At 47.0% G+C, this 20,959-nt stretch overlaps 1 protein-coding gene across 1 annotated transcript; it reads right to left on the reverse strand.

Moving 5' to 3' along the window:
* Positions 1-9,654: 9,654 nt before the first annotated feature.
* On the reverse strand, positions 9,655-20,691 carry LOC135817084 (uncharacterized). The gene is made up of 6 exons (XM_065330199.1): positions 19,213-20,691; positions 12,782-13,329; positions 12,165-12,426; positions 11,474-11,819; positions 10,935-11,057; positions 9,655-10,538 (listed from the first exon to the last, which is right to left on the reverse strand). Exons 1-6 carry the CDS (start codon positions 19,760-19,762, stop codon positions 10,187-10,189), a joined length of 2,181 nt encoding a protein of 726 aa, XP_065186271.1. The 5' UTR covers positions 19,763-20,691; the 3' UTR covers positions 9,655-10,186.
* Between the last annotated feature and the right edge of the window lie 268 nt (positions 20,692-20,959).

The following is a 20,959-nucleotide window of genomic DNA, read 5'->3' on the forward strand; positions in this document are numbered from 1 at the left end:
GATGCCGAGACCTCTGGTCGGTTGAGCATGGCAAGCCCCACCAGCACCATCTCACCCCATGCTAGCCCCATGTGCCTGCCGGTGAGTTGTGTATTTTGTAAAAAAAAAAAAAAAAAAAAAAAAAAAAAAAAAGGACAGTCATGTAGCACATTGACTGTACAAGAAAGAAGAGAGAGGGAGATCCCTAGTAGACTGTCATTACTGAAGTCCAACCAAGGGACCAGGGCCGGGGTAAAACAAAAAGAGGTGAAGGCACTGTAATGCTTTCGAACTCCTTCAAGCGAGTCCTTGGACACGATGATACAATCATGACTGCAAGCCTTAGGCCTTGACGGATTATGCTAATATTTTCGTGAAATTATGCTTTTCGCATTGCTGAAAAAAATGCAGAATTATGCTATTTTTATGCTAAAAGTTATCATATTATGCCGCATTATGCTCACATATGCTGCTAATGCATAATGGTTCTGTGCAAAGTAACAGGGGAATTTTTTTGTAGAGGGCGTTGTACTGTAGTAGCAAAAGTTCAACGGGATCAACGCACCGTCCGACCTAGCTACGACCATCACTGATTGTAGTGGGCTGGACATGTTATCAAGGGAGTCGTAAACCTACAAATTCCTAGTGCATCTACTTGTACTTGTACTTGTAGAACATGTACGATGTATGGAATTTGATGCGAACAGGCGGATTATTACAATTTTATGCGATTCGTATGCAATTTGCCTCGAATTATGCGATTATTCGATTTTGGTAGGAATTATGCGAAAAATTATGCTGGCATAATCCGTCAAGGCCTAGCAAGCCTGGTGGCCTGGTGTGGCCTAGCTAAGGTCTTATCCGATTCCATTGAAGTTCATCATAAGAAAGTTCTAAAAAGTTTGTTCTCGAAGAAACCTTCCTTTCCCTCCAATGAGTTGTACTTATTAGCTCAGACTACTCCGTTAGAGCAACGTCGACTAACTTGCCTCTGTATATTGGTTCATCGAATGCTCTTGGGTTGTGTTCCTGAACATATAAAGCCTTATAACTGGTTTGTTTCGGGCCGCTCAACCAGAAACAAAGTGTCTCTTCCCAAGGCCAAGTCAACGCAATTCACAAGATCGCCATTCTTCCAGGGCTACTGTGCATGGCTACAACTTCCCGACTCAGTGAAGACTTCTGCATCATTGAAAGAATTTAAAGTGAATCTGAGGGCCTGCTGATGACTGAGTGCACCATAATAATAATACTTGCAAGTAAAAACTAATCTGTGAAAAGAATTCGGGTGGACACACCCATTCCCATAGCGCTGCACATCACATCCGAACCAATTCCGTTATTTTTACAACGTTTCGGCACTTGGCCATCGTCAGGTAATAACAATGAATACCGTGGAAGCCACACAAGAGCAGTATATACGCAGAGTGTAGCGCCAAAAAAGATGCGAATTATGTCACCTTCTTCTGCGTGATGTGCACAGTTGCACCTTCTCTCCCCCCCCCCCCCCCCTCTGTATAGAGGTGACATAACTCGCATCATTTTATTTTTTGGCGCTACACTCTGCGTAACGCCATTCACAGAGCACAATCCGCGCTACCTTCTGCTGCTTCTCCTCCGTGATGTGATAGTTGCGCCTTTTCTCTCTCTCTGTCCCCCCCCCCCCCTTCTGCATACTAGGTGACATAATTCGCATCTTTTTTGGCGCTACACTCTGCGTATACTGTATACTGCTCTTGTGTGGCTTCCACGGTATTCATCGTTATTACCTGACGATGGCCAAGTGCCGAAACGTTGTAAAAAATTAATAACGGAATTGGTTCGGATGTGATGTGCAGCGCTATGGGAATGGGTGTGTCCACCCGAATTCTTTTCACAGATGAAGCTGCAGGAAGCCTCAGCCCTTCTTTAAAAACTAATCATTATATAGCTTTTCGGCTGTTTCCTTTTCATGTATATAATCTTCTCCTTCTTTTACCATGATTGGCTATCACCCAGAGTAATGCGTATGTGCACTGTTTGAAAACTTCCCAATATAACAGGCTTGTAACGGTCAGCCATATTGCGATGAAGAAGGCATTTGGTTTAGATAGAATGACCCCAACTGCATTAGTTTTACAACGGTGTCATCTGTATTCGTTTGAGCAACGAGTTAATTTGAAACTATACGTTTTGGTCTATCGCTGCTTGTCATCAATTACTAGCCTCCTCCTTCAGTCACTGTTTCTCCTGCGTTCAGTTGGCCCGCACACAAATGCTCGTACTCGTGGCCAGGATACAGCTGCCTTAGTATTACCTACTGTACATATTGGGTATGGACTGCGCTCAGTTTCTTTTCTGGCGGCAGGTCGGTGGAACACTCTTCCTCCAAACTGTCGTCAGGCACAATCTGCTGGTACTTTTGCTCACCTCACAAAGATTCACCTAGGGTTCCCTGTAACAAGGCCATGCCTGTTGGGACTCCCCTAGTCAAATAATAAATACTACTACTACTACTACTACCCACATCTTCCCGTTTTGGCTGCCATCGGAAGCCATAAGATGTTGAATAAATAAATAAATAAAGGTTGACGTAACGACGTTACCATGGTTACGTGCATAGTCAAGATCAACAGGGCGCCAACGTCAGGTTTTATCAATATTTTGTGTGGGCTGAGCTACACACCGCAAGCACAACCAACAAGCAACTATCTCAATCGTATGGTGTATGAGTGCAATGCCATTACAGAGCTAGAGATACTACACAATCATGTATGCAGACCTACATGTACATGTACCGGTACATGTACATGGCTGTATAAACATTGACTTGAGACAAGGCCCTTCACAATGTATACTACAACGGGTAAAACTTTGCAGTTTGAAGAAAGAAACCATTTTCTATACACGCACTGTACACTGATCATGGTTATGCAATACATGTACTGTACGTGTTATTACAATGTACTTCTAATCACTATCCTAACCCTAGGCCCTATGGGCTTTGAAGTCTCTGATTTTTTCATCAGAGTTCTCCTTTGCAATAATAATTTACACAGCACGACGTGCTCTCACCATGCTTGCGATATGGTACCCCCCCCCCCCCCCTCCACTCTTGAAGAGTATACAGATAACAGATACACGTTGCCTGATGATCGTAGAGATACGTGAAACTCGGAGTTGTGACAAAGCTTCCAAACTCTCTCTCTTGTGTAACAGATATACATGTATTATGATATTGTTTGGTACATTATGTCATTTCTCATAGCGTGTTTCCTTTCTGTTATACTACTGAGAGTGTAAGGCATTTTTTGCTTCATTGAATTTTGCTGTATTTGAGTAGGGTTCCAATTTACTTTTCACATTCTTCCTTTCATGCAATTGATTTCAGAACTTGAATTGTGTTCTACTCCTCCATAAATTGCAAATTGTGTTTTGTTTGCCCGTAAAAAGAGGCCGTTATACAGATGGCACACTGGTTTGAGTCATAGTAAAATGCTGGCCCAACAGTGATATTCATCCCGGGGGGGGGGGGGGGAGGGGTAGGGCTGCATAGAGTTGTTACACATATCCCATGACCAGAAAGGGCAGCCATGCGTGTTCCAACTCCACTCAACCCCTGAATCTACATCATTTACAGTGTGAATGCCAGTGGGATCAACATGGGCAACATCATGATTGTTATGATGTGTTGCCCGTGTTGATCCCACTGGCATCAACATGCCACGATCACTTTCTACACGAATCTAGTCTCATGACAGAGATGTAAGACCGCTCTCTTCCAGTGTAAAGACAGAGATGTGAGACCGCTCTCTTCCAGTGTAAAGACAGAGATGTGAGACCGCTCTCTTCCAGTGTAAAGACAGAGATGTGAGACCGCTCTCTTCCAGTGTAAAGACAGAGATGTGAGACCGTCTCTTCTAGTGTAAAGACAGAGATGTGAGACCGCTCTCTTCCAGTGTAAAGAGTGAGACCACTCTCTTCCAGTGTAAAGAGTTTCCATTGCTAGAACTTGGACACAGGGATATACAGCACCTGTTGAGATTCTGTTTTTAAAAGAGATCGTATTGCAAAACGGCTAATTTTAGCGCCGGTGATATTTAGCGATTTTGGCAAAAGGAGTGTTTTCGCTAAAAGTTTGCCACACCAATCATCCAGTCGAAATTATGCATGTACAGTACAATCCTAGCCTGGTCATCTTGTTTTTTATTTCTTTGAAACTCTGATCTCTGAAATTATTTCAACGCAAATTGGTCCAGATTGAGAATACACCAATGTTTTTTTAGGAAAGGTGTTTACTCCCCATACCGGAGCTTGCTCTTTTCCGCCGATTTCACTTAACACTTGACTGACTCACCACCGCCATCCAGAGAAGAGTGCGAGTTCCGGTGTGGGGAGTGAATACCTTTCCAATAAAACCATAGCCGAAGTCGCTCCTGCTACCTTTTAGTAAAAATCTAACCCGCTAAAATTTAGCCGCTCTACAGTAATCAGTTGAGTGTCCAGGACCTTACAATCAAGTGGCACATACATGTACTTCGAAGTACGACCAAGACAGAGCCAACGCCACTGGTGCGGCCAGTACGGCCATGGTGGTACAGTCGTCCCTCTCTAATCCGGCACCTTTTGCAACGGCATTTTCTGCCGGATAAACAAGGGTGCTGGATTATCAAATCCTGCCCTCCAACCCGGCTCACCTAGTAACGTACATGTTTGTGTCGTACGTCAAAATGTAGGGATTTTCTGTGTCAATCCAAGTACTTTGTCACACGTTTGTGGAATGCATGTCTGTAACATGCCATGTCTATAACATACACTTGGGAAAATCCTATGCACTGGCATAGGATATTGGCACTGGTACGGTATGCGATGTACAACTGCTGGATTAGAAAATCAAATTATGTTCAGTTTGAGTGATTTGTTGCAGAAAATCGCTGCCAGAGGCGGAATTCAAGTGCCGGATTAAAGCGTAGAAAATGAACTGAAAAAATCCGTTTTGCCAGAAAGTGTGCTGGTTTGCAAGGGTGCTGGATAAACAAGTGCCGGATTAGAGAGGGACGACTGTACCATTATTTCCCAAGAAGTTGGTCCACGTGGAACGTCCAAAATCGGGGAGAAAAAGTTTCGAAGTACGATTTTGTACAGGGAGTCGTAAAACGGACTACCCTGTCATCTGACATTCCCCACACACTTTACCCCCCACGGCTCAACATCGTGTATTGACGTTGTACTCACGGATCATCCTCACCTACTACTCTCTGTTACATCTGTTGCTCCTCTTGGTGCATCTGACCACGCACAGATCCTCAGTCATTTCCTACTGCCTACTGATGCTGTTTACCGTGAGGAACCTGCTGCAAGCGGACATCCCGCTGCTGCACCCCGAAGCCACTTCAGCAATGTTCCTGCAAAGCCGGAATATGACTTTAAATCCGTGCCATCTTCCGTCTGGGATAGTGTGAATGCAGAGCTCTCTGATATTGACTGGAGCTGGCACCTGCGTGCCAGCAACGTCGATGATGCGCTTTCACACTTTTCTTCCATTCTCAACAGTGCCCTTGAGAAGCACCTCTGGCCATTCGGAAAGCAGCCGTATTCTCACCGCTGCCCACGGCCCAGTCAGCCACCCTGGGTTGATGCCCATCTCCGCACAGCAATCAAGTGGAAATATGATCTCTATAGCATTTTTAGGAAGTACCCAACACAACAAAACAAACAAGCATACCAACAGCAGCGAAATATAGTGAAAACCCTGACGCGGACAAAGTACAGAGCTTATATCCGCTCAGTGAAAACTACTTTGCAGGGTAGACACCGTCCATCGCTTCACCAGTTTGTGAGACAAGCAAGAATTCGAAACGTATCACGGGAAATTCCGTCACTCACAACAGGGACTCAGCAGGCGGCTGACCCTTTGGCCAAAGCTACGGCATTAAACGCCCAGTTTGCCTCTGTGACTCGGCCAGATGACCCGTTGCTCTCTATTCCCCCTATTCTCACCCCCTCGGAGCCCTCAGCTTGTTTCACGTCCGTCATCACCACAACTGCCACTGTCCGGCGTCATCTGAAGAAGCTTCCGACGTGCAAGGCGTCTGGTCCTGACGGCATCCCCAACCGGGTCCTCAAGGCCCTGGCACCATCCATAGCATTCCCTTTGTGCCATATTTTCAACATGTCATTTACCACGGGCATATTCCCTTCCGCATGGAAAACAGCGAAAGTCATACCTGTATTCAAGAAAGGTTCCCGCCACGAACCTGCAAACTACCGCCCTATCTCTCTTCTTCCCTGCGTGTCCAAAGTATGTGAACGCATCTTTTATGACCACTTATACAGACATGTTTCGCCGTTTCTGAGTCCCGCACAATCTGGGTTTCGTAAAGGCGACTCCACCTCTCTTCAACTGACCCGCATCGTGCAGCAGGTGTGCCAGCATAGGGATAACAGAGCGCTTGCTGGCATTTGCTTCTTTGACTTGGCCAAGGCTTTTGATACCGTCTGGCATCGAGGACTTTTGGCAAAGCTCGAGCATGCATTCAGGGTACGCAAACAACCACTCTCCTGGCTGAAATCTTATCTCTCTGGGCGTTATCAGTACGTAACTGTGCTTGGCACATCCTCGGCTGCAGAGCCAGTATTGTCGGGCGTTCCTCAAGGATCAATTCTTGGTCCCCTACTATTTATAATTTACGTAAACGACTTACCTGCAGTCTTCCCTGGAACGTCTCTGTTTGCTGACGACACGACCCTTCTCACCTCATCAGCTTCCCTCACTGGCCTGAAAAACAACTTGCGTGCTGGCATTCAGGAAGTTCTTTCCTGGATGTCGTCCTGGAGGTTGTCCCCAAATCTATCAAAAACAAAGATCATGCTCTTCCCGCCCCAGCCGGAGTTCACAACCCTCATCCATGCCAACTTTCCAAATCCAATTGACATAGTGTCTTCTCACAAACACCTTGGCATTGTGATTGACTCTGCACTCTCTTGGGTACCTCACATCGAATATATCTGTAAAAAATCAAGTAAATCCTTAGGAATTCTCTCCCCCCACTGCTCCTACCTCCCACTTTCTTGCAAGCTTCTTTTTTATTTAGCCTACTTTCGCCCAATATTTCATTATGCAGATACGTCTTGGGTTGGGTTATCCTCTTCCGCTGCTGCAAAGCTTGAAATACATCACAACAAAATCCTTAAAATTCTCCTCCGTCAACCCCGCATGCTCTCATCATCCGCCCTTTATAAAATCGCTCACACAACCCCGTTATCACATGGACGCAGTGCACACCTGGCTTCTCTTGTCCATTCTATTAAGCTTGAGTTGTGCCCACCTCATCTCATGTGTTTTAATTGGTTCTCTTCTCTAAGAACTAGAAACTCGCTCTTACTCCCTAAGTGTAACTCATCCACTCTTTTGCGCTCCCCTCTCTTTATTGCTAATTCTGTTTGGCTCACTCTACCCAGAGAAGTTAAGGACCTGACCTCACTCCGCCTGTTTAAGATCCGTGCCGCCCCTTATTTACTACGACATGCATAGCTCATTATCCACATGTCCTTTGCGTCTCTGTGTTTTTCACTGTTTTTATTTGACATTATCTTTCTTTACGGAGTTGTTGTTGCTGTTCGTTTTGCTACTCTTTCTTTTTCCCTCCCCTTATTTCTATTTATCGCCGTGGTTGGCAATCACCCACTCTCGTAATATTGGCCGGTGTTTCCGCCGAGTCTTGAGATGTTGCAATAAATAATAATAATAATAATCAGGAACATTCTACGTACATGAACCATGGTGAACTATCATAGATGCAGACTTGCAAGTTAGTTGTACCCAGGGGCTAGGAGATGCACCGAAATGCGCCCAGACTGCAGCATTTGCCTTCTAAATTCCTAAAAAATGTCTGGGGTCATTCAACAGGGCACTTCGCCGCATCGCTGCGTGGGAGCTGCTTCCGGACCTGCAAGAGTATATACATGTAAGCTCCCAAGAGTGTGCAACCCTGGATACCCTTTCTATGAGATCGCTGACAGCGAAAACTCACGTCACGTGTTGTAGTGTTCCCGTTGTACGTTCCCAGCACGTTTTAGCGACCAGTGGAGTTGAAAAAATAGCACTCCCTGACAAAACTCCACTCAGCTTATGCGAGCCATCAGCATAATCATGGCCGATATTCGGAGCTGCGTGCATGCTAGCATTCGTTGCACGTACTTGTACAAATCGTACTGGGAACACGCGATGTGAGTTTTCGCCGTCGGAGACCGTGCATGCAGAGTTGCACACTCTTGGGAGCTTATTTACTCTTGATACCATCCATATGCAGTACTAATAATAGCTCACACGGCTCACTCTGGAGCCATGCTGAGTACATTTATCAGTTAGCTGTCGCCTGATCTGCTGAGGCAGATGTTATGTCAACTTTGATCGCAGTTCGGTAGGTTACACAATAATTCAATATGCCATACAAGCTGCGTTATTACTTCGTAATACTTCATAATGTTCACAAATTACTGGAGGATCATATGCACCCAGTGCACGGAGAGTGCTTACTACTGCGGAGGTAGCGCATATTGCATAGTACAGCAGGGGATCCAGGCGCGTACGCAGGGTCACCTCTAGGGGGTTTCCAACCGAATCGCAAACAATGACTTGTTTTAACCCTTTGTATTTCGTATTTGTATTTCTAAAGAGCCCTAGAAAATTTTCAAAACTAAGCATTTTTCGTGTTCTTTGGGTCATAACTTCAGTTCTACTCACTCAATCTTCTTCATTATCTTTGGCTTCCTGGAAGTGGAAGGGTACCCTGGAGAGAATGAGGTCGACCATGATAGCCAGGACACAGTACAACCATGTACATATCCAGCGCTATCATGCTATAGGCTTAAAGCGGTAGAGTGCAGCGACGGTGCGAAACAATGCCCCAAACTGGGCCAAAGGTCCGAACGCGTCCTGCTCCATGGATCCAGCGATTTCGTTTTTCTTGATCGCAGAATTTCGATTTTTTGCTGTGTACTCTTGAAAATATCACAAGTGAAGCCCCTGCAATTTTGAGTAAGTCCGCGTACGCGTGACAAAAAGTCTCAAATTCTCGATACTCGAGTCGCACTGCGCGCTTTTGAAATTGCGAGATCGCGGCCGGCTCAACTCACGAACGATTTATCTCGAGAGACATTGCTCGCAGCGCGTCGCAAATTGTTTCAACCGACAGCTGAGAGTTTTTTATTTGACCTGGATATTTAGATCGTTGGATTTGAGCGAGATTTGAGAGCTACGATCTGTTGAAGTTTTGCATTCTTGCCAGATCGATCGTGCGCCCTACCAAATATGCCCAAAAACGTTGCCCGTTTGGAACATTTGGGGGGTTTCCGGGCAACGGGACCCCCCCCCCTGCGTACGCGCCTGGGATCCCACTGTTGTGCAGTGTTCACAAATTATAGATTTATCCATGATGTGAAGTTCATCCACCGTCCGTAGAGGGCTCAACTTGCCGAAGGCAAAGAGCGGTATACGCAGACAGAAAAATGAGCAGCCAATTTTCGTCTGATGATTGATTAAGTTCGTGAAACTCGGAGTTACGAAACCACAACTGCTCGTTCTTCTGTCTGCGTAGATTTATCCATGGTTACTCTCATCAGTACGTTGCTCATCACATGATCAAAACGTTATGAGCCTGCCTGTTAACACTCGCGCCTCAGCGGCATAATGCCTAAAACATTGCACCCCAAAGTTTCAATACTGATAGTGGCTGTTCACGTTTATATTCTCCCCGACATCTGAGAGGTTTTGCCGTTCACAAGCATGATTAACGGGAAAGAGATAGGGTATATTATAGTATAGAGTATAGAGTATCCAGCATTAGATTGTTGTGTGAAAAGAGTAAGTTACTTGTATGATTATCAGTATGATTATCAGTATGGTTATCAGTATGTTTATCAGATCTCTTCATCTCAGCTCGGCATGGCATTGTTAGTACTTGTACTTTAGCTTACATACATGTATCTCCTTGCCTGCAATAAGAGTACTTCAAGTAATAATATTACTACCGATATATCAGCAAATGTGAAGATGTCAATGACTTATATCTCTGGTTTAGGTTATCAGCAAGATTAGTTTAAAAAATAAGTTATAAGTTAAGTACTTATGTCCAGGGATAGAGTTGTTCAGCATTATTTTAGTATTTCTTTACATGTGTATAAGTTCAACTCCCTCGACTATTGAATATGTGTAAAGGTAGTGTCGTCAGTTACCAGTGCGTGCTGATTTGCTTTTTCTCTTACTGCTGGGCTGGCGGCGTTTCTTGGCCACTGGCGCATCCAGGCTTACTCTGCTGCTGGCTTCAGGAGTGGCTGCTGCTGTTGTTGCTGTGACCGGGTGGTTGGGGATGGGGTTCGGGGCTGAGGGGTTCCGTAACTGACTCAGCTTCACCGTCAACTGTTCCATTTGCGTCTTGTGTGCCGTCACCATGGAAACTAGATCCTTGACAATCAGCCACTCGCGATGCAGGCAGACATTGAGCTGCTCGCGCTGCAACTCCATTTGGACGATTCTTGCGTTTCGCTCGGCAAGACTGCCTTCAAGTTGCTCAAGTTGTCTGCATAAGGACATCAGACGGAAACAGGAAACAATGAATTGATTTCGAAACCCCCTCAAACTCATGTATAGTTTCTGAGGCGTTACAAGTTAAAATCTGGATCTTGGACCTAGTGCTTACAGCCATTTGCTAAGACTGAAAACAAACAGAAACAGGTGTGATTCAGGTGTGATGTGAAAGGCATTACTTTCCAAACAACTACATGTGGCCACAAGCTGGGTCTCATCGGGTAGTCCTAGATTCATAAACCAAACAAATCACGATGAAGTTTTGACATCAGTAGCACCAACGTGCGGAATCTTTCGATTTCTCTCCAGCATTATGCAAATGAGTTCGCGACCGTGCAGCCCTCGGATCAGGGAACGGAGGTAGTTCTGAGAATATCCTGCTACACACCTCTTGCCGTCCTCGACTTGACACTGAATCCCGTGGATTTCTTTCTCCTTGTCTTGCTGAGCAGCTGTCTGAGTCTCCTGGGGGTCATCCGCACTGCTAGTCTGGTCAGATTCAGTACTGGGACTGGAGGGAACATGAGACACACGCCAATAGTAAGTCATGATAGTTGATAGAACGATTCTTAAGTCAGACACTGTGAGCGCTCGATAATTAGCTCGGATAAGCAGGTTCGAAACACACACACGCGTGCGCAAACACACACACACACACTTGTCCACCTGGTGAGTGTGTGTGTGTGTGTGTGGCGGGGGGGGGGGGGGGGGGGAGGTGGCGGGGGTCTCTCAATTGGACCATAAAAGCATGTACTATGATTTGTATAGTGCATATTGATAAGCCCTTCCCCAGCCGATCCCTCACTTGCTCTGGTGAGGACAACAGAACTTTTCCAAAAGTCATTACATCATGATGATGTCATGATTAGATAGTGCTAGTGTACGTGTCACATGACCTCATCCTAATAAGATCACACCAGGACTCACCTCTCTTCGCCTGTATCTCCAGGTGATGTGTGTTCTTTCTCATGATCCGCCATGTCACCATGATCACTGGGAGCTTCATCCATCGGACTAGACACAACATCAACGATGACCTCATCATCACGACTCTCTTCCTCCATGGGCGATTCCAGCTTCAAGTGGCTGCGCTTACTGGGAGATTTCCCTTTGGAGGTCGATGATGCGCTGGCTAAGTCGTTATTGCTGTTGGCTGCAAAGAACCTGTCTTTTGACTTGCGATGTGAAGCATTCGAGTGAGTACGCCCGCCCATGCTGACATGTTGCTTCTTGTCTCTGCTGGTACGATGCTTGGAACTGCACTTCTGAGAGTCTGCATAGAGATGGTCAAAAATGCAGGCAGTACAAGAATACTGGAGGACATTCACTACAAATATATATAATGGAAAGAGGCTAGGAAGTAGGAACCCTTGTGCAATGTACTTCCACCTAGTCTACTTCTCTAGGGATGTGATGTTATGCATGTAGTGTTCAAGGACAAGAGCACCCTGAACCATTGTGTGTGTGTATGTGTGTGGAAGGGGGGGGGCTTTTTCTCCCCCCTCCAAACAACGGCTCCTTCCTCACACGCTGGTATGTGTTTGAAGCTAGAAGGTCTCACTTTTTAGTTTCTATATGGAAAGATAGCAGCTGCAAGTGGAGGAAAAGAAGAGCGTACCATTGACGTCGTGATTGTCCGGAACACGTGATGTTTGATTTTGCTGCTGTTGTTGGTGTTGCAGCAGCTGCTGCTGTTGTGACGTCGTGTCTTGCTCAAAGTCTCTGCTGATGCTGTGGCTGTCCTCGGCTCCCAAGCTGGTTGCAGATGACGTTGCGATGGCTGTCATGATGCCTGTGACTGGCAACATCATGGACTGGGCTGAGCGTAACGACTCACAGCTATTGTTTGTCTTCAAGCTCTGCGGGCTGAGCATATGCGCCTGATCATAAAAGGGCATAAGAACAATCTATCAGATTAATATCATTATATACTTGATCAGGATAGTAGCACAGCATAATACTGAGATTTTTTCATACCATGTCGATACATGACTAACATAAGTTACTGTATCTAGCTTGGCATTATGATTATAAATAACATTTTTAAATTAAAAACTCTGAGTTGCAACATACGAATGTAGCTTCTATCTTTCTCTCTGCTAACTACTAGTCTGTGGAAAGCTCTGCCTTAAACGACGGGCAACGAGCACTCTTCAGGCAGTAGACCACCCTAGTTGATAATGAACCTGGCAAAGGTAATGATAACGGAGTCACGTGGCTTATGTATTGACTTACAGCATGTTCATGGTTCACGGCTGCCATTGCTTGACCACCAACAACACCGGAGTTTCCTGCATGACCTACACCGGCGTTAGAAGGATGAGCAGTGTGATTCATGTGCATAGGCGCAGGCACAGCAACTTGATGTAGATTTCCCGAGTTCTGTGCTGTGCTATTGGTTTGGAGTACCACGGTACCAGCAGCATTAGCTACACCTGCGCCCGCTACTGCCTGCGGTGCATGCATGTACTGGGCTGGTGCTGTGTAGTGAGTCATAGCCTGTTGGTTGCCATAGTGATGAGCCATGGCTGGTGCCGCCATGACCTGCTGTGGCTGTGCAGGTGTGTGGATCACGGACGTCGGCGGGGGTGCTGCGTTCTGATTGGGTACATAGTACGTTGTCGTGGCACCGTGATGACCGTCCACGGCCGCAGGGGCAGCGGTGGCGGTGGTGTAGTAGGTGAACTGTGCCGGTGGTGCCATGGCAACCGATCCCGGTGGGTAGACATATTGAGTGGGTTGCCATGGATACTGTTGGACGCCTTGGAACTGAGCAGGAATGGCTGTACACAGGGAATAGAGGTAGATCAGTGGGAGAACATGAGAACACCATCCTTACAAAATATTACATGATACACTTGACAGAGGTGGGTGCTTGCAAGCTCGCACCAGAGGTTTGTCCAGATTGTGAACAAGGTTAGAGATGACAAGAACTGTTACTTGAACACAAGCCTGAGTACACATGATACTGGGCATGTGAAAGTAACTAATGATTACTAATCACTTACGATGAAAGTCCAGGAAATACAGTGTAGCAGCTCGACACTGACAATCCGATATCTAGAATAATTTACTGGTATGCACTCGTGGCCTATTTGCCTCATTCCATCCATCCCCGTGAAACGACTACAAGCTAAGGTGCTAGCATTTACTGAAAATACTAGTCGCCTCCAGACATCCGCGCACCGCGGCGCTCCAATACACTGCCCTGTCTCTAACTCGGGTAGGTGATAGGAACCAACTAAACCTAACCACTCACTGACAGTCTGCAGCCAGACTGAGTATACCTTATGCCCAGTTATGGATCCTACTTCATAGCAAGAGACTGTATGAGTGTGAGGAAATTATGCTCCCAGCTGGTATATATTTTGCTACTAAAATACTGGTCTGTCTTGATCATAGCTGGCATATATGCATAGAGGAGGTTTTGTTGTTTTGCAAACTATTTGTAGTGTTGAGTGTTGCTGTTGGGAACGGTTGCAGCCTTGGCGACTTCGCCATGTCTCAAACGGAAAAGCATGACCATAACCTAGGACTAGGACTAGGATAGGAGGCTAGGACCATACTAGCACACATGCGTGAGTCGATTGACTACATGATTGTAGATCTACATCAGTACGTGTACGTGTGCGGATGCTAGCGGAGGTGAAACGACGTGTTGCACCCTTGACCCCGATGGACCGATGGTTCACAGGCGGCCTGGCCTAGCCTAGCCTGGGTAACCGGCGAGTTGTAGGGACCATCCGCCACTTGGAAATGCAGTAGATCTACATATACACACGTAACGTTACTACTCCCCGTGCGGGCCAACGCAATGTCAGTCTAGCCCGTGGAGAAAGTCACTTCTTTTAGACGTGGAAACCGATAAAGCAGAGGTAGATCTACATTGTGACAAACTATCAACACGAAACACGAAAGTTGAGGACCTTTTGGACTCCACTACGAAATGCTTGGAGTCCACGAGGCGAATCCTATTTCGCTCAGCTCAACTGTTGGATCGTGCAGCTGGCGAAAGAAGAGGCAGACCATGATTATGGCCATTGCGGGGCTTTCTACGGAGCTCTTACGAATCCTCGAACCCAGATATCGAAGGAGAGTACATTCAATTATTGGCTCCATGGTGGCAAGGTGCATGCCTGCACAGCATCGACTTGAACGGAAAACGTAGTTGAGAACACAACACTGCAGACCGCTTTGGGCGCTAAATATCTAACTGGTGAGCCCGCACTGGGCCACAATGCGAGGTGACACGGGGATGATAAGCAGCAATCATTATCGGTGGTAATGAATAGCTAATGTACCGCTACGACCACTGCACTGACTGTAAATGGACTGGAGACCTTCTCGTTGCATAGTTCCCCGCAGAAGTGAAGAATACCGGTGATCGACAAGTTATACAACGGAATACAGCTGACAGGTGACAGCATGCTTACAGAGGTGGCCACTAACACTGTAGTGTTGGGATCAGTACTTACACGAACCTTTTGCTTTGGTCGGTTGTGTTAGTTTGAATTAGCAAGCTAAACCGACTGAACAGATCCAATGATAACGAAGCGAATGAGGTTCGAGTATTGAACACAGACATAGTAAACCGACTGCGGCTCCATTGCTGCCATTAGAAACGTTGGTCCAAATTGGTTCCAGGATTGGGACGAAACTGGACAATGTCTAAATCATCGCTTAGCCATGAATCTAGGCTACTCCATGAGGCCCAGTGGCCACTACTACCGTCTAACTAAGGACATCAGCATCAGCATCAGCATCAGCATCAGCGCGCATGGGGTCTAGAGTAGAGAGCAACGTCATCATAAGGACCCGGTGTTGAACCGACGGTAAGGGAATCACATGTGTGCGTGTGGATAGTAAGGTTTTCGTCAAACATGCCATACGTCATCGATACGTGCCCACACATGTACATACAGATCCGCAATGCGTTATGAACTTGTGACGTCAGTAGCGATGCGCTGTCTGATACTACACCGTCCTTGGAGTGCTTTCACTTCCATCTTGCTTGCTAGTTTCATGTTGGCGCACCACGCCCCTTCAACTCGTCCAATGCCTTGGTGATGACTACGTGCACGAGCTACCCATGCCCAGTCCATTATTTCCAACGTTACACTATCACTAGTATCAGTGTCACGTCTATCACGTCTGTGCATCCATCGATCGGCCTAGCTGTGTGCTTGGCTATTAATACTCCATACAGGGTCACAGACAAAGACAGTGAAACTGTTGAGTGTCAGCTTATGTGTAGCCCAGGTCAGGTGCAGGCCGGATACAGACAGCTCAGGTGAAGTGTGTTTTTACTATTTTAGTTGATAGTCCTTTCATAGCAGCGGACAACAAACCCATGTGACTCACTGACTGAAATACAGTATTTTCTTTGTGCGTATGACGTCACTACTGTGCAGTGGTAAAGCGGTTACTACAGTAGAGAGTACAGTGCATGCTGGATGTTCGAGTTTCAACAGCACACCAAATAATTATACTGTTAGTGTTATTTGGTATAAATACGCGCATAAGCGGATGGGTAGAGACAACCCTGGAGCAGTAAACGCCTTCCAGTATATCTAAACTTCCTTGCCAAGGCCACCGCACCGCCGCCTGCATACCTCCACGCAATCGGTACAGATTCCTGCATAGTGGCCAGTACCTGCCAGCAATGGCTTTATCTCCGCAGTCCATATCACGTATTTGTGTTGATACCCAGGCCCAGGCGCTGACCTAGCTAGGGAATTCGGGAATGCCACTGAAACTACAACGACCCTTAACGGCAGCGGGTCTGAGCAAGCGACCGGTTTTAGCGCCGAACCTTGCTAGCGATTTCACCAGCAAACATTCCAGTGGTACATGCACAGTCTTATCCAGCAACACAAGTAGCGATGTGTGGTCGGCAGGTCAGCAAGACTCCAAGAGTACTGCATGCAGTATTCACCATGTCAAGTATGCACACAATGCAAAGCTAGCCGGTGAAGGCTGCTCGGAGATAAACGGCGGCCATCGTGCGAGCAGGCGGTGGCTGGTCGATGGCTCTGTCCGCCGGTTTCTCCTGCGCTTCTGTGTGTGTAGTCAGTATCATACGGCTCCATAGATCGATGGTATGTCTACGGATTATGGCAGTCTCAAGATAATACATGTACTCGCCTCTAGCGCTGTAGCTGAGAACCTATGCAGTATTCGCGTTTATGGTGGGCAAGTCTTGCTTGCGTGGGCGTCGTGACGGCTTGGTGAAGAACCCATCCCCACGGCCACGCGTCTGGTGAATACGAAATATGGACAACTAACGTGTTAACACCGCCTAAGAAAACTATGATAGATATTCTGAATCGTACGCTGAAATCACGTTTTCACTAACGTGTTACATAGTCATTGCCTGATTGGTGACTGTCTGCATTACCAACACTACCTGGAGACACCGTACATCATGGTATCTCCAGTCCACCTTTATACACGCTCAGACTGACTTTCAGATTGTGTGTATGTGACAGCCGCAAGGGCGATGGCCTACACAAGTGTCGGAAGTCCAAAGGCAGCGGCACACAGGACCGATAGTGCTGCCAGCTATCTTGGTGAAAGTGCGACTGAAGCTGAAACCCTCTGCTAAACGTTAGTGCTGACCTTCACGTCCGTCAGTCTTCACCTTCAACCGCACTGCAGCAGTCACGTGTAGGGAAGTGCGCTATCACACACACACAGTGACATTAGCTATGCAGCATGAATGTAAGCCCAGAGTAGCGTGTCGCCCAGGTGAAGGTTAGCCATGCTGGCAATGTGAGCAGGAAGGACGGACATACTAATGATAAGCAGAGTAGATGCCACATCACGTACAACTACCACCATTACTATGAATAGTATGATGTTAGCTAGTGCTAGTGGCGTTCATGTGGGATAACACCAGTGATGTAGGTCACTGCTGCTCAGTGGAAATAGTACGTTATAGCTACAGCTACTAGTCGTTTACACGTCAGGTGTGCGTTCGGTGTTCTTTGTTATCTCACAGACGCATAGACGTACTTCGAAGTACAGCCTCGCGCACACAAACGCACATGGGCAAGCTGAGACCACGCTCGTACAGATCTGTTCCCCAATGCTAATGGTGGCTTGTTAAAAGTGAAAGCTGACCGGTCGCGCAGTTTGCTTTCTGATTAGTCTGTGCGCGGTCTGTACTGAGTCAGAGAGTGTGTGCTCGTTCATAGACGGAAGTTGCAGCCCTTCTTGTGAATAGCTTCACTGTTCATATCAATAGCAGAACATCATCTTGAAAGAGAAACTCCACTTCGAACTCCCGACAACTGTTCACCCTGTCGGTAAGAGCTTGGTGTGGAGTAGCCATAATACATTATATACAGCAGACCACATGCACTACACGCTATCCGTACCTGAACAAACCCATACCGCTGTCAGCTTGTACAGTGGCGGAAGTTCCTCCCTAGCTCGTATCTCCGTGTTCTGGATATCATGCTCTATTGGGTTTTCCCCGTTCGTCGTGGCTATGGGCCTCCTAGAAGACTTCAACACAACGACTACACCAATACTTGTGCTAGAACAGGTGTCTGTACAAGTTGACATAAGGCCTTTTTCAACTGTTCACACGCAAAAGCAGGGGGCTTGTTGTTGTCGGCGCATATTTTCCCCACCCCACCTAGAAAGCTACATCCGCTGGAGGACACTACTGGATTGTATTACATTTGCGTGGTCACCATTTTTTTCTAGCATCCTGCATCACGTTTTCTGCGCTTCTCGGCTGGCTTGTCCCAATGTGTACCCGCGTTGTAATTCTTCACTTTTTAAAGTCACTCAATACTGAGGTAAACTACATGCTTCCACCTCTGGCACCTTCCTTTGCCTGCTGGCAACGTCTCGATACAAGCTTCAGCTGCATGAAATGTTAACCTTGAATACGAACCCACACATTACTCCCGTGAAGATGAATATACAAACTCTTGAGAATCCGCAACGATCACACGATGCATGTTCCAGTGGAACACTAGGAAAGTGTATTAGTCCTGGAACGACTTACATAATTCACACCGTTCACCCGTAACAGCCTTGATCTGAACGCTGAATTTCTGAATGTCATGAAAGTCGCTTCAGCGTGACACAGACCGGTTCGCTGTAAGGTCGCTTTCTCATGGCCCCGCTCAATTTGTCAGTGGACCGAAGACAAATCATTCCTCGCGGAGTGCACAGGCGTTCCGAGTCTATGCAAATCACTACTTGACGTTGCGGCGGCTGTGAATATTCGAACACTAATTTGACTAAACGCGCAACATTACCTCGACGATATGCCCCGCAAAACCAGATCAACTTACAAAGGTGTATGTTGTCCTGTGCATATACACTGAGAGAGAGATAGAGAGAGAGAGAGAGATAGAGAGAGAGAGAGAGAGAGAGAGAGAGAGAGAGAGAGAGAGAGAGAGAGAGAGAGAGAGAGAGAGAGAGAGAGAGAGAGAGAGAGAGAGAGCGAGAGCGAGAGAGAGAGAGAGAGAGAGAGAGAAGAGAGAGAGAGAGAGAGAGAGAGAGAGAGAGAGAGAGAGAGAGAGAGAGAGAGAGAGAGAGAGAGAGAGAGAGAGAGAGAGACAGGTTATGTTCCTACACTGCGCCCCATGTCATTGTGGAAGTATGCAGAAAGAGACGTTAACATCCAGTAATGATCATCAACTCACCAACTCGTCTGTCGTCCGTCTCGGCTTTCATCGGATAATGCTTGGCAGGTGATGGACTAGCATACCCTGATGCTTGCACCGAATACGGAGAATCCATTGCGAATGCATCGCCCGCGCGCCGCTTCCTCTGCTGGGTGGATGTCGACTCCAGGATGCGGAATACACGACAGTCCTCATCACTACTCTCCTCTTCCACCAGTACGTGTTTCATAGTGTTCAGGGCGCTGCGAAAGTTGATCTTCCATCGACTCGGATCCTGTTCGGTCTCCTTGAATTTGCCAGAGTTGACGGCCCACGCTTTGAAGAGCATGGAGTCGCGCTCCAGGTCATAGTCGTGGCGTTTCATGTGTTTCCAGGGCATGCGGAATATGCGCTTGTCCTTGCAGATCCACTCTAGACCGTCAATGTCGTCACTGTCCAGCAGCTTCTCGAGAAAGGGGATGAACAGCTGACGTTCTATTTTACCACCCGTGCTGGCGTCAATACTGGACGACACGAGAGCTCTACAGCTACTATCAGCACTTTGCTGTTGACTAGTGCACTCCATCATTGGATAACGTTAGCACCCGTGAATACTATTCAATTACTACCGATTCAGACGAGCACACACAGACTGACTACACGGTATTCTCCACGATGAAGACGGACAAGAAACAATCGTGGAATGCTCTGCAAGAGGGATTTCACCTAACACCACACGTAAACCACAAAGATCTGAAAGCACTTGAAAGGTGCGCCTGCTCCCTTCCCGCAATCTTGCTTCGCTCCGACTAAGGCAGAGCACGCCTGCAGTGAGCAATAACAAAACTAAAACCTCTTTCATGGTGAGAGATATTTTAAGACGCTGCAAGTGGATGCCCCTTCAAATATTCAGCGGCGGCTGTAGAGCAGCCAGGCAGCGGTGCAGGGCCCTGTCTTCCTTCAGTCAGCTCGCACTGTGTAGCAGCAGTGAGTATTGGCACGTTGGAAGGTCTGAGTGCACGTATGCCTCATGATGTACAGGCAGAGAGAGAGAGGTACTATTATGAACAAGGGCAAGTCGTTATCTGGTATGATCATCTTAGTAGGCCGAGTAGTTTACACCAGCTATCGACAGCACCCTGGCTTGGTGTCCGCCTCAGCATCACTACTAGGCACTAATCCACAGCTTCTACCTCTGAAATTCTGCAAGCGAACACCGCCGCTTTGGCGAACAGAACAAGTTGGACGCCGCTACAGTGACAGAGATATCCACACACATTCGCACAATCACTCAGGGCTGATCACGCAGAACATACTGCAATAGTGGCACGCTGCACTTCAGGCTGTCCTATCGCAAGACAAATATTGAGATTAGCTCTAGTTGAGTCACTGCCATAGCTCGTTCTCCTCGGCTAATGCAGCTGTCCGCGGTGTCCCTGGCCAGGCAATAGTGACTAGTACCACAAGCACACATTAGTAGTACACTGTGCGCTTTGATCATGCTACCGGCCCCGTGGTAGCCACCAATCATGGCAAAACAATGACCTATGCATACTAACACAGAGCCACACGCACAACTCATACTAAATACACATTCTCCCAACTATGCTTGTTGGTAGTGACTTGGCCTTCCAACACCCTTGCACCAGTACAGTGTATAGTATACATGAAGGTCCCTTGTGCATCTCCGCTAACCGGCACTGCGACCGCTACGCGGTTTAGTACAATCCCCAGCTGCAGAAAGGCTTGCAGAGCATTACAGCAGCTTGATGGCAATGCTGCTCTG

This window comes from Sycon ciliatum, chromosome 5, assembly GCF_964019385.1.
Source record: "Sycon ciliatum chromosome 5, ocSycCili1.1, whole genome shotgun sequence".
NCBI classification, from domain to species: Eukaryota; Metazoa; Porifera; class Calcarea; order Leucosolenida; family Sycettidae; genus Sycon; species Sycon ciliatum.